At 39.9% G+C, this 12182-nt stretch overlaps 1 protein-coding gene across 15 annotated transcripts in view; it reads left to right on the forward strand.

Annotated features, from left to right (window-relative positions):
* Positions 1-12182, forward strand: part of BAZ2B (bromodomain adjacent to zinc finger domain 2B) — an 86493-nt gene that overhangs the window by 26053 nt on the left and 48258 nt on the right. For 14 of the 15 annotated variants that reach the window (XM_074547713.1, XM_074547715.1, XM_074547717.1 and 11 more), the window contains exon 2: positions 9339-9494. In XM_074547713.1, the coding sequence (XP_074403814.1) occupies positions 9341-9494 (154 nt within the window). In that variant the 5' untranslated portion in view covers positions 9339-9340. Of the gene's footprint in view, positions 1-2025; positions 2230-9338; positions 9495-12182 lie in introns of all 15 variants that reach the window. The other variant, XM_074547706.1, reaches the window with a different exon arrangement.

Genomic DNA, 12182 nt, shown 5'->3' on the forward strand with positions numbered 1-12182 from the left:
TTAATCGTAGCTGTATTTTAGCATGCAAATTTCTGATATTAGCAGATTGAGGATTCAGATCATGGTCTCCTAAATCTTGCAGTGGAAGTTTGTTTGCAGTGATACTAGTACCAAACTACCCCAATTAAATACAATATATATTGCTTTTTAAAACTATTTTAAGACTACTCTGAAGAGTGCTGCTGATAGTCTTTGTTTTTGCAAAGGCTTTTCTCATTTGATGTTTTGGAATTCTACTGTTCTCTTCAGAAAACCTGCACACGGTGAGACAGAACTACTTTTTTGTAAGACAGGAAACAAAAAAATCGTGTGAATGAAATGTTGAAGTTTTGGTGTAGTTTAACTTAAGGCAATGAGTTAATATGCAAGTGTCTGATGAGGAAATTGTGGCTGCACTAGTTAGGTCTGTAACAATCACAGCCTGCAAAATTCGTCTTGGTGTGTTGTTTTGATTGTAAAGATCCCTCTTAATGTATCTTTGGCTGTTTGGGAGATTGTGATTATGGAATCACTCCTTCATTGGCAGAGGCTGCATTTTCACTGTCAGTGTTTGCTGATGCAGATGAACCCCTTCATATTTCTTGATCTTTCCAGTAATGCTTTCTGTATTTTTTTCATGAGTTTCCTTTCTTTCTTTCTTTCATAATTGTGAAAAATGGCTGCCAGGTATTTCTAACATTGTTTTTAGAAACTTTTTTGGTGTCTTGTTTCTTGATTTGTTTTTTCAGACATGCTGGTTTGGTGTGTTCCCCAGGTTGTCTTTGATGCTGCTAGATTTCTGAGAGGGAAGAATTCATTGGTTGATCCGCTGCCCCCCAGCCCCTAGTATCTCTGCATCTCTCTACTGCCATACAAATGATTTTTCTTGGATTACATGTTGTGGTTCAGGCGCTTGTGCTGTTATTTTCGGTCACTGTAACAGTTTCACTTGTATAAACAGATTGCCTAATAAGTTAGCTATATTGATCTCTTGCAGAAATTCTGTATTCTGTTTTTGGGCCAAATACTTTATTCTAATTGCTTAGGAGAAGTGAGCTTTATTTCTGTTAGTCAAGGGTTTTTTTAGGTGGCGAGTGTTCTTATTTATTTGTTGGGGATTGCTTTGTCTTTTTTTTTCCCCTTTTAATTTTCATAGTAACCTAGGACCCTCTTCAGTTCCACCATGAAAATACAGTTTTTAAACTGAAGCTTGTGGAAATTAGTTTTTGGAATGATTATAGGTAGGGAACAACCTGTAATCTCTTCTCACTGAGGCATTGCCATATGTTTAGTCCATATGCGATTATTTGATTTGTAGAGGAAAAGTTTTTAGCAGTTTCAAGAAAAGTAATTCGAATTGTTTTTCTTTTAAAATAGTGTTAATTAATTTTTAGGATTTCTGCATTTTGTTAGTAGATTTAATTGTGCTTAAATTCACATGCAGTCATTAGAGTTTGTTTTTCTTAGTTTCAAATTTTTCCAGGGTTGTTTCAGGGTATAGTTTCGTAGCACTTTTACTTACCAAAACAACTTGGAGAGCAGTTGGTTCTGGAGACAGAGAGAGTGTTTGTGTGTGTGTGTGTGTGTGTAGATAGGCATAATTTACATAAAAATAGAGATATTTTCCTTGGGTTTGGCATAAACGAGAAAACAATGCAGCCTGGCATTGATGCTTATGTAACACTGTGGGAAAACTTTCCTTTACAGTTCAGTTGATTTTATGTTTTTCTGCTATTTTTTCTCCTCATGTAATTAAAGTGCAGATAAAGCTGCATACTTTTCCTGAGCTGGTTTTGGTCCGTGAGCAGCTGTGTTACTGGTGATCCAAGTGCTCCACCTGCCTTTCAGTTTGTTTACCAGGAAATCAAGATGTGTAAACTGCAGGAAGCGCTGTTTGACCCTCTCCGACAGTATCTCATTACAATAATTGCTAATCTCTGAATAAGACAGCCATGTTTTGTGTGTAACACAGAGGGAGCTTGTGGTAGATTTTAGATGCTTCCTTAAATACAGCTTTGTCAATGCTTGCTTGGATTTCATTTTCAGGATAGCTTTTGACAATAGGCATCTGGCGACCTTTGGGCTCAGCGAACTCGGACATGATAGCATGTGTGCTTTCTTCCTTCTTGACTGAAAAAGAAAGCAAACAACAAAAACCTCCAAGACCAAACCCTCGGCTTGTTTTGGAGTGCTGTCACTGCTCTGTAGCGACAGGATAATGGCTACTTCCTGATTAAACCCCTCTCCACAGTAAGCTGTTTGTGTTCTTTATCTATTCTCCGGTAATGCCAAGTGTTCAGTGCTTCTCTCCTGTGCTTCCTTCCCCTCCTTCCCCCCCCGCCCCTCCTGGCCTTCCCTGGGTTAATCGTTTGAAATGTTTGTAGATTGAAGAATGCAAAGAGAATATATAGAATAGCAAATTTTTTTTTTTTTAATTCTCAGACAACTGATGCTTCTTGTAATGCTTATCTGGCAGTAGTGATGAGCAAAATCCTGATTTTCATGAACTTAAAAAACCCTAAACCATTGAAGTCTATTTAGGTTTCAGCAAACTAGTATTAACTTTATGAAAAATTCTGATGAATACTCACTGGACAAATGCAGTGACCTAGAATGTGTGTTTCACGCAAATTCTAAAGTATTGGTGTTTTCATAATATTTTTATCACTTCCAGAACTGTTTTCCTGTCTAACAAACTTAGTCTTCAAATAAAGCAAAACAGCCATTTTGTCAGCCTTATATGATCATGTGAGTACTGTTTCTATCTTTATTAGAGTTGATGTGTTATTTTCACTTTAAGTAGTTTCTTGGCCCTTGCTGCTGAGGACCAGGTGAGTGTGAGCTGTCACTCAGTACCCAGGTGTGCTCTTATTTTTCTCAAGACTATCAGTCTAACAGATTTCTTGTTGTCAAACAATGGTTTCAGAGTGTTTGTGGTCTCTTGCTACATGGGTCTACAATTTTTTTATTCTTCTTAAGGTTGTTCTTGTGTTGTGCTAGTATAAATGGCATAGCATTTGCAGTAGTGCTGTATGTACCATGATGAATGTTACTGGCGTTCTATAGCATATAATACCAGTTTGTGTTCTTGGTCATTTTGTGGAAGTTTAGAAAAGTGCTAAATTAAATTTTGCAGTTCTAATTTAAATCAGTAGTAAAATAATATTGTGTTCTTGGTACCAAAGACTTTTTTTCTCCTTTTATAAACTAGATCATGAAAAACCTTGTAATGAATTCCTAACCAAAATAGTTGTTGCTCTTCAAAAGTCCACTTATTCTGTTATCGTATTTTACATGCAAATAAAAGGATGTACAATTTCATTTAGTAACACAATATATCCACTGTGTTAACAGAAACTGGAACCAAAAATGAAACATGGAGAAAAACTATGATTCTGTTAAAAAAAAGAGATTTTTTTTATAATAGATGGGTAAATAAGACATTGAATTAAACAGCTGTTATTAAAAAAACTTGTAAAGTACACAGCATATATGAGAAATCTGTTTTGTTCACTCTGTGAGAAAAATAAGTAGGTGAGGAACAGTGTTCCTTCAGCTTGAGGTAGAAAGAGGTTTTTGGACATACTTGACCTATTAGTTCACATGAGTTGTTAGCTATAGAGAAAAGGGTGTGGACACCGGAGTGGATAGAGCATGTAGGTACAGGTCTGTTTTAAGGAGAACAAGGCAGTAAAAATGCCATGGGGAAGAAAGGAAGAGGGATTGAACGTATATTACTTTTTAAAAGGGTTCTCTTCTTGCGGGGTGGTGAAGACGTGGTGTTTGGAAGCCATTGATTTGAACTGTTTTCCCCTCCAAATACTTGTGCTATATTCTGAGGATTGCTGAGGAATGAGTGCCATTCTCTCTGAAACTATGACCTTTTCGTCTTGAGAACACTGACTGATAGATAAAGGATTCACAGGATAGCCATAGGTTTTGTACAAATGCTGCCTCCCTTACAAGCCCTTTAATTACTGGTATTTAATTTGGAAGCCAAATAAAGTGGAGTACTGTCCTATCCTAATGTCTCTTACAGAACAAGATTCTATTGATTTTTTTAACAAAATACTGAATTGCTGCTGTTAATATATAAAATTTATATAATATGATATTCCAGATAATTTAAGTAGTGTTTAATATTGACTATGTCTATGAAATGTCCTAGTCTGGGGACCAGCAAAACATAAATATATTGTCTTCCAGCAGGCTTCCTTGCTGTCCAGCCGCCTTCTAGTGCCCCTGCTCTGGGTGTTTTGAAAAGGTTTCCCTTGCTATTTGTAATCCTTTTGCATATTCTACCTCTGAAGACACTCTCAAAGCTTGGTGCCTCACAGCTGACCTTGTTGGCTCGAGCTTCAGCTTAATTTACAGCACTTCTTCCTGCCGAGCAGGTAGAGCAGCCCTGATGGGAGCTGGCGGAGCTGCAGTGCCGGGCTGCCTGGGGAAGGGCAGTGTGGGAGGCAGCAGTGGCCGAAGGATCGGCTGTTTGTGCTGCGCAGGGAGGGCAGGTGCTGACCCTGCCTCCAGCCCCAGGGCCCCACGGAGAGTTCAAAAAGGTTTTATTGTGGTTGTTGATTGAATAAAAGAAGTTTTGTTATGGTGGCTTTTTTCCCCAGAGAATTTTACATAAAGTACTTAGTGCAAATTATTCAAAGTGACATAATTGCAGTGACATTCTGCAAAATTTGCAACATGTATCAGTTAACTTGGCTTTTCTGGTTTGTACAATATTTGAGACAGTGGATCTCACTAAGTGTATAGGCACTTTTATTTGAGTTTAAAAATCTCAGTGTGTAGAACACCCTAGCAGCAGTAGACTGTGTGTTGGAAGGTTTGTGAGGAGGCCTTGCTCGGCAGAGCACGGAGCATCAGCAGGAGCCTCTGGTGGCCATTGTGTGAGGAGCTGCACCCATTCCTGTGGGTGCCTCACTTCCTTCTCCCCTGAGGTTTGGTCAGCATGCTTGCTTGTTCTGTGGGTGGTTTTTGTCACACCGCTTGTTTTGAACCCACTCCTCCGTGGTTCTGTGGCCCTTGTGGAAGGTGTGGAATGCACAGGTGCTGCTTGGCCTGCTGAGTCACCTCTGAGCTAGCACCCATGCTCTGCGTTCACCTTCTCGCGTGACCTTTTTGGACACTGCATTTTGCATTTGTGATGTGCTGCACTGTGCGTTCTGGGCTCTGATGTGCTTCCCTTCATCACCTGCAATATTTCTGGCAGTGAGCACTCATTGACACAAGAACTAGTGGCAGACTGACAGTGTTATTATGATGCAATGAAATACTTTGCTGTAAGGCAAGAGAACAGCATTGTGGGACTCTTCTATAGTTTGGGGTCAAAATTTTACAAATTTCACTTGTCATTGAGAAAAACTGAAGTGTATTTTTACCCAACTTTTCTTTTCACTGTGTTAGAGGTAATAATTGAAAAAAGGAAGCAGTACACGGGAATGTAGTAGTTAAACTGGAATTTGGAGATGAGTTTAGTGTTTAGATGTCTTCAAAGCATACTTCATAGTATTCCCACATCCCTGCTAACATTGATAGGATAAGAGTAGGAAAAGAGTTTCTCTTCTGCATTAGGGTACATTTCCATGAAGGTTTTGAGCATAGAATAGATAGGTGATTGACTGTAAAGAAATTTCAACCTGATATATTTGAAAAATCATTTGACTGTTGTTTCCTTCAGTATTTTTTTTTAGTGTTTCTATTTTTACTAAACAATAGTAATTTTTTCCCCCCAAAATACAACATTTTTCCTGTGTAAAGCTTCACATACTTCCCCTCTTTGTTCCTTTTTACTAAGAGATTACTTTCTGTTTTCATTCATAAGTTGCATTAATGATGATTATTCACCATAGGAAATTCCGGGAAAATAGCTGGAGTTTCAGGCAAAGCATTGGGAGGAACTGACATAAATCACTACACCAGGAAAATTTTAAAAAGTAATTTTCTTCTTAGTTTTACTTGATGATTTTTGTCTTTGACAAATATGAGAGATTAATAAACAGTCATGGCAGTTCATAACTATTGACTGACAAAATAACTCCAATGAAACAAATGTCTCACTTGAGGTTAAAAAGGATATGGATCTGCTGTAACTGGTATGGACTTTTTAGTCACAGAATGCATTAGGTCTATAGTGTAATTATTGCTGATCCTGTCTAATGACTGTTTTGGGGATTATCTCTTTTGGAGTTAGCCATCTGCTGTGGTTAGAGTAATTAAACATAATTAAGGGTTAACTTAGTTTGAAATCAAAACTATGTATGTCTCTAGGAGAAGAATGTAAATTTCTTCCATTCAAAATAGTTCTGAAATACCAATATTCCAGTTCTCTATTAGAGACATTAAACAAGCAGCTAAAACAAAGTTTGAAAAAGCACCCTCTCAAAAAGACTTCTTGGACCCCTGCAAGCTGAAATAAAAGGAGCAGGGTGGGGGTGAGAGAGAGAGGAGAGCCTTAAAAGGGCAGCTTATTACTGTTCTCCCAGTTCTTATTTGATCAGACAGATGGCCTATGTTAGTTAAAAGCTTGCAAGTATAGCTATATTTACTTTTCTGTATTTAAAAAGTATTGATTTGCCAAGGATGTCTTATTTATGACTCAAGTATAGATTGCTTGTAGGTGGTTCCTAACTATGCTTATTTATAAAATACTTCAGATGTTCACATCTGAGGAACCCCAGGCCTGTCGGCCTGCCCTCAGTGCCCAGGAGGGTTATGGGGCAGATCACATGGGTGCGGTCACAGGCCGCACACGCAGGAAGCCGGGGGAGCAGGCCCGGCCAGCAGGCCTTTGGGACAGACAGGTTCTGTCACTCCAGCCTGATCTCCTTCATAGCCAGCTGACCTGAGTAGAGAATTAGGGGAAGGCTGTGCATGTGCTGTCTTTGGTACTGTCTCCCACAGGACTCTCCTGGAGAAACAGGCAGCCCATGGCTCGGACAGGTGTTCTCTGTGCTGGGTTAAGATCTGGCCTCCCCCCAGCTGTTTCGGGAAAGAATTTCCTCAGAGACAAGTGGAAAAAACCTGTTGATTTAGCAGGCAAAGCACTCCCCAGCACAGAAAATGAACAGTTCTGGATAACAAAACTCATTTGCTGCTCTGAAGAGACAACAAATTCAGAAAGTCTCTGGTGGGTGGTTGCTCTGTGTCAGTCCCTCTGGCACTGGGAAAGGCTGCAGAGAAGGCCCCAGCAGGCTGCAAAGTGTGAGCTCTTGGTGTTTCCTTGGGTTCCAGTCTGGAGCAGGTCCGAATGGTTGCAAGGAAAGGGAAAGAAAAACAGTCCCGGGAAAGCTCCGACTGGCTCAGCTAGCTAAACTAACTAACTAACTAAAAAGCAAAAGGAGCGTGGTGTCCTGCCCCATCCATGCACAGACATCTTCAGTGTTCCCGCAGACTGTGGAAGAGGAGTCCAGTCTCTGATAACAAAAATCTGCACTTCTTCTCCCCGCCTTCGCTCTCAGCCAGTCTTGGGGACGCAGAATATAATATCCAGCATAAACAGAACACAAGCATAACGTCACCCTTGGACATTGATTGATGATAAATTGGACTGTAAAGAGTAAAAGCAGTGAAGTCTTTAGGTGCTGTTGAGAGTGGAGTGGCTGTTTGCAGTTGGTACAGAGGGTAGGCAATTCTCCCATGTTCGCAGTATTCACTTTCCCAAAGTAGTATACTTTGTTCTGCTAGCCTGCAAAGCCTGGAGACTTTCTTCATGCATACAAATTGCAGTGTATAAAAACTATTAGTGACAAGGAATGAACAATTTAGTTGAAATGGGCGTAGTGTATCTTCACAGTATTTTGTGTTTCCCCATTGATTTTGCTTTTGTATTTGCTGTGGCTTTTTAAATTTAATTTTTACTGTCTGAGACAACTAAGGATCTACTTTCTGGAGAGGCAGGTAACAGGTTTTATGCTATCTTTCAAGTGTGCATTTGTGAAGTCACTGTTTAATACAGCTTTGGATTAGAAGTGCTGCTTAACATACCAGTTTTCTAAGTTGTTTAAAATAGAATTTAGAAGAGTGTGTCTTCCTTGTGTATTTGGCATTCTGCTTTACAAAATCTCATTTTCACTGGGAATGAGATTTTACTAGTTGTTTCATTTAGGTTCAGTTCTTACCCCTCAGGTTTCAGGTGTAAATCTGAGAAAGGGTGTTGCCTGTGTCCATGAGGGAGACTCCATGACAGGAACAGGTTTCTTGGAAGTTTCCCAGTTAAGAGTTCAATGTGCTTAGTCTCATGGCATTTTTAATAGGACAGGGACTTTGGAATTTTTTCTCCACCTTATTTATACTTGATCTTGACTCACCATCATCTGCTGCTCTGGCAGATTGAGTCAGACAGTCTGTTGATGCTGCTACCACTGTGAAAAGACATCATTGGCATGGCTGCACTTCTTAAGTATTTGAGAAACCGCTTTACAGAATATGCTGAGTTGGAAGGGACCCACAAAGATCACTGAGTCTAACTCCTGGCCCTGCACAAGTCTGTCCCCAACAGCCACACGATGTCCCTGAGAGTATTGTCCAAACACTTTTTCCAGTGTTTGTAATAATAATGTTACTGTCTGTTTCTCTTAAAATACACATGCTTGTTCCATGAGATAAGTCTGGTGGCTTTGGATTTAGACAATTCATGGCACAGATAAATGTCTTATTTTGTATGAAAAGCTCACCAGGAAACAACACCACCACCAAAAACTCCTAGCAACTTACAGGAGTTCTTGTTCTTATATTATCTCACCATAATTGCTGAGTCTTTTCTTGAATTAAGAGTCTAGATATGGGCATTTTGGCATGCAGTACCGGTTGTTTAAAGTTGTCTGTCAGAGGGCAGCGAAGAGCAGGGCTGTTCTGCAAGGAGGAGTAAGCTGGCAGTTGAGGATTACACAGGCAGGGCTTTTGCCTACTCCAGCACAATGCTGCTCATGTGGTTAGACAGAATAGTGGAATCTGTCATGCCCAGCATCTGTCAGGTTGCCTGATGAGAAGCAGCAGAAAATGGGAGCTGATGCCATCCTAGAGGGCAGCTATAACATGTGATGTAGCCAAGACAGGGGCACAGGATGGGCTGGCTCTGTCCAGCCTGAGCTGAAGTGGAGCTCCTGAGCACAGGGTGTGGTAGAGGCATTCAGGGTGAAATGTGATGTAACTCTGAACAGCAGTACCAAATTCCCACAGTTCTGCAGCTCTGCTGAGTTCCCTGACAGATGGGTGCTGTTAGTGGGATGTACCTGTCATGGAAACCTCTTGAGAATTTAGTGCAGATCCTGAGACGCAGTCAGCACAGACTGTCCCGTGTGGTTTCCCTTGCTGCCACAGAAGACAGATATTTATCTTCTCTCTTCCAGATATGGAGTCTGGAGAGCGGTTAACGTCCTCATCAGTCTCCTCTACTACAGCTGCTTCCACTCCAGCATCTTCTACACCGTCGGTCACTGCAGAAGTATCGAAAGGCGGCCTTTCCTCTGGAGCCGCGACACTGAGCTCCACAATCAACACGTGTGGTAAAAATGACTCCAGTCTATATTGCAATGTCATTGTAGTGTTTGTCAGCACTTGTAATCATTATTACAAGTCAAACATAATAAGGTTGCACAGATGCATCCAAGAAAAATGTGAGGTTTTTTGTTTTGCCAAGTGGCGTTCATTTGCTGTGAATACATTTTACATAGGTACTTACTTATTGAAGGAATGAAATTAATTAAAAATTACTATTTAATATGTGGGAAAAAAAATTCCGTTTGCAAGGATGCCTTGAGAGTGAGGATCAAATAAAGGGTTCATCTAGCAAACTCTGCGCCATTTTCACATTAAGTTGTAATAATCAGCTTCTTGAACGTACATCTTGTTCTCATCTTTTAAGCCCAGCCCATACTGTAGTTTTACATTTGGATGAGTGGTTTCTTCTAATGGAGCTTGAAATGGAAAAGATAAATGTCACAGTCTTGGGTAATCTTGACTAGAGTGAAATATCTTACCTTGAATCAGAAATATATATGGAAGATTTCTCCATGCAAGAATCTAATTTTTGTGATTGAAACTCCCATTTCAGCTGAATGATGCAAACGTCATCCACAGAACAAGAAACGGTAAACTCTTCCCTGCTGTTTCTCACTTAACTGTTCATAAACAGATCTTTTTTTGGAGAACATTGTTTCTGTTAGCCTGATTCTTGAGTGATATATGGTAAATAGGAAGTTTTTTCAGCTTAAATTAATGGTATTCTTCTGTTTTCAGAAAAAACTCTGTTCTTGCAGCAAAATGAGCAAAAGTATATTCTCCAATCTGATACAACTTGATAATAAGTAATGAGTGGATTCCAAGTCCCCAATTTCATCCTGCATTTGTTTGTTTGTAGCTGCCCCAAGAAACTGAAACCGGAATGTCTCCAGACCTAGAGTTAGGTCTCAACTATTTATTTTAATTTCTCTAAAATCAGCCAGAAAATTCTTGACTAAAACACTTCTGGAATAAATAATGAAGTGTTTCATTTTCCAGTACCCCACTGAAGATTCATCTCCAAAAGAATTTTTTGGTCTATATTCATTAGCCCATGCTACTTAAAATGGGTTTCTTTGGTGGTTCCTAGAATGTAGCAGGAGTAAATTTCCATATGGCTGTGAATGTATAGTCCTAACCTGAGGATTTCTGTGACTCATTTACCTCTCCTTACTGCTTTTGCTGTATGCATATTACATCATGTAATTCTGTATCTGCTGTTAAGGTTCTCTGCATTTATAGGGATATGTACTTGGTCTGCCAAAATACAGTAAGACTGAAGCAGATGAATAATGAAATAAAGGTACTAAACTGGCAGTTTTGTTCTTCATTATGAAACACAGCTGGTACTTTAGTAAAGGCCTTTTAAAAATTCTATTCTAATCTTTTATTTTTAAAAAAGTGTAATTTCTTTGATTTTTGTTTGTCATCTTAGCCTATTATATATTCTTACTTTGTCCTACCCTGTGAATATATGCTGACTTGCCTGCTCTCTTCTGTGCTGCCCTTCCCCAACCTTCCAGTATGTAGCAGCTCAAAAAACTTCTCTATTTACTCTTTTCTGGTCACTTCCTCTGTTCATTTTCCTTTTCACGTATTTTCCTTTCTGTATTGACTTCAATATCCTTACTAGGTCTAACTATGCGTATGTTTTGCATGTAATTTTTAGTCTGGTTCATCTAGCTTTAGTGCTCCCACTAAGACCACATTGCCGCTCTCTTCTCCCCTGCCTCTCACCACCACCCCTGCCCTTGGAGAGGGCTGGAGGCACAAAAAGCCAAGGTCACAGGTCGAGATAAGTACAATTTATGGAAACAGAGATGAGATAAGAAAACAAATATTAACATCAGCAGTACTGACAGAGGATATAAGAAACAAACTATTCAACTGGAACCCCGCCCATCCCAACAATAGACAATTACTGACTTCTGCCCCTGGTGCGCCAGCTGGGAAGAGAGCCCTTCTCCCTGGAAGGGTCCCTTTCCCCTGCCAGTGATGTGAGACTTACTTGAATAACCTTTGGGTCCTGGCCATGCCCCGTCCCAACGACTGCAGAAACTAACCCTGTCCTGGCTGGAACCAGGACAGCTCTTCATCACATCTGATCTTCATCTTGTCTTCCAGCCTCCCAGTGGGAGAGATGGCATAACGCATAGTGAAGTTAGAAGCAGATCACCAGTTAATACTAGGGTATTTGAATAGGGCTGTTACAGGAAAAAAAATAGAGGCAGCTTTTTTTGCAATGCAGTGTCAAACTCAAGCATAGAAACCTCTTGCAGTGGCTGTAGAGTTACCATTGGGTAGCTAGCAGTTCCTCTGTTTAATAGATGTTCTCATGGGGAACGGCTTCAGATGTGGTTTTGTGGTGGAGGCCTAGGAGTATTGCAAGACTCAGATTGCAGAGGTGACTGAAAGCTGTTGTGTTACTTTGTAGTTCCAGTGTAGGAAGAGTGCTGAGATAATAATGTTAAAGGTGAATACTGATTCAGTTCTTAAGACTAGCAGTTTCACTTTGGGGTGATCAGTGTCATATAGCTTTCTATTAAGTATTAATTTTCAGAATGCATTTAAATAAAACTGCATTGCAATCTTTATCAGCATGGCTTTAATGTCTTAAGACCGGAGTTGCGTCAAGAAATGTATGTCATTGTGAAGTTCCTTAATGTTTTGTTTTTACTTCTAGATTGAGTAAA

This window comes from Zonotrichia albicollis, chromosome 10, assembly GCF_047830755.1.
Source record: "Zonotrichia albicollis isolate bZonAlb1 chromosome 10, bZonAlb1.hap1, whole genome shotgun sequence".
Taxonomy (NCBI): domain Eukaryota; kingdom Metazoa; phylum Chordata; class Aves; order Passeriformes; family Passerellidae; genus Zonotrichia; species Zonotrichia albicollis.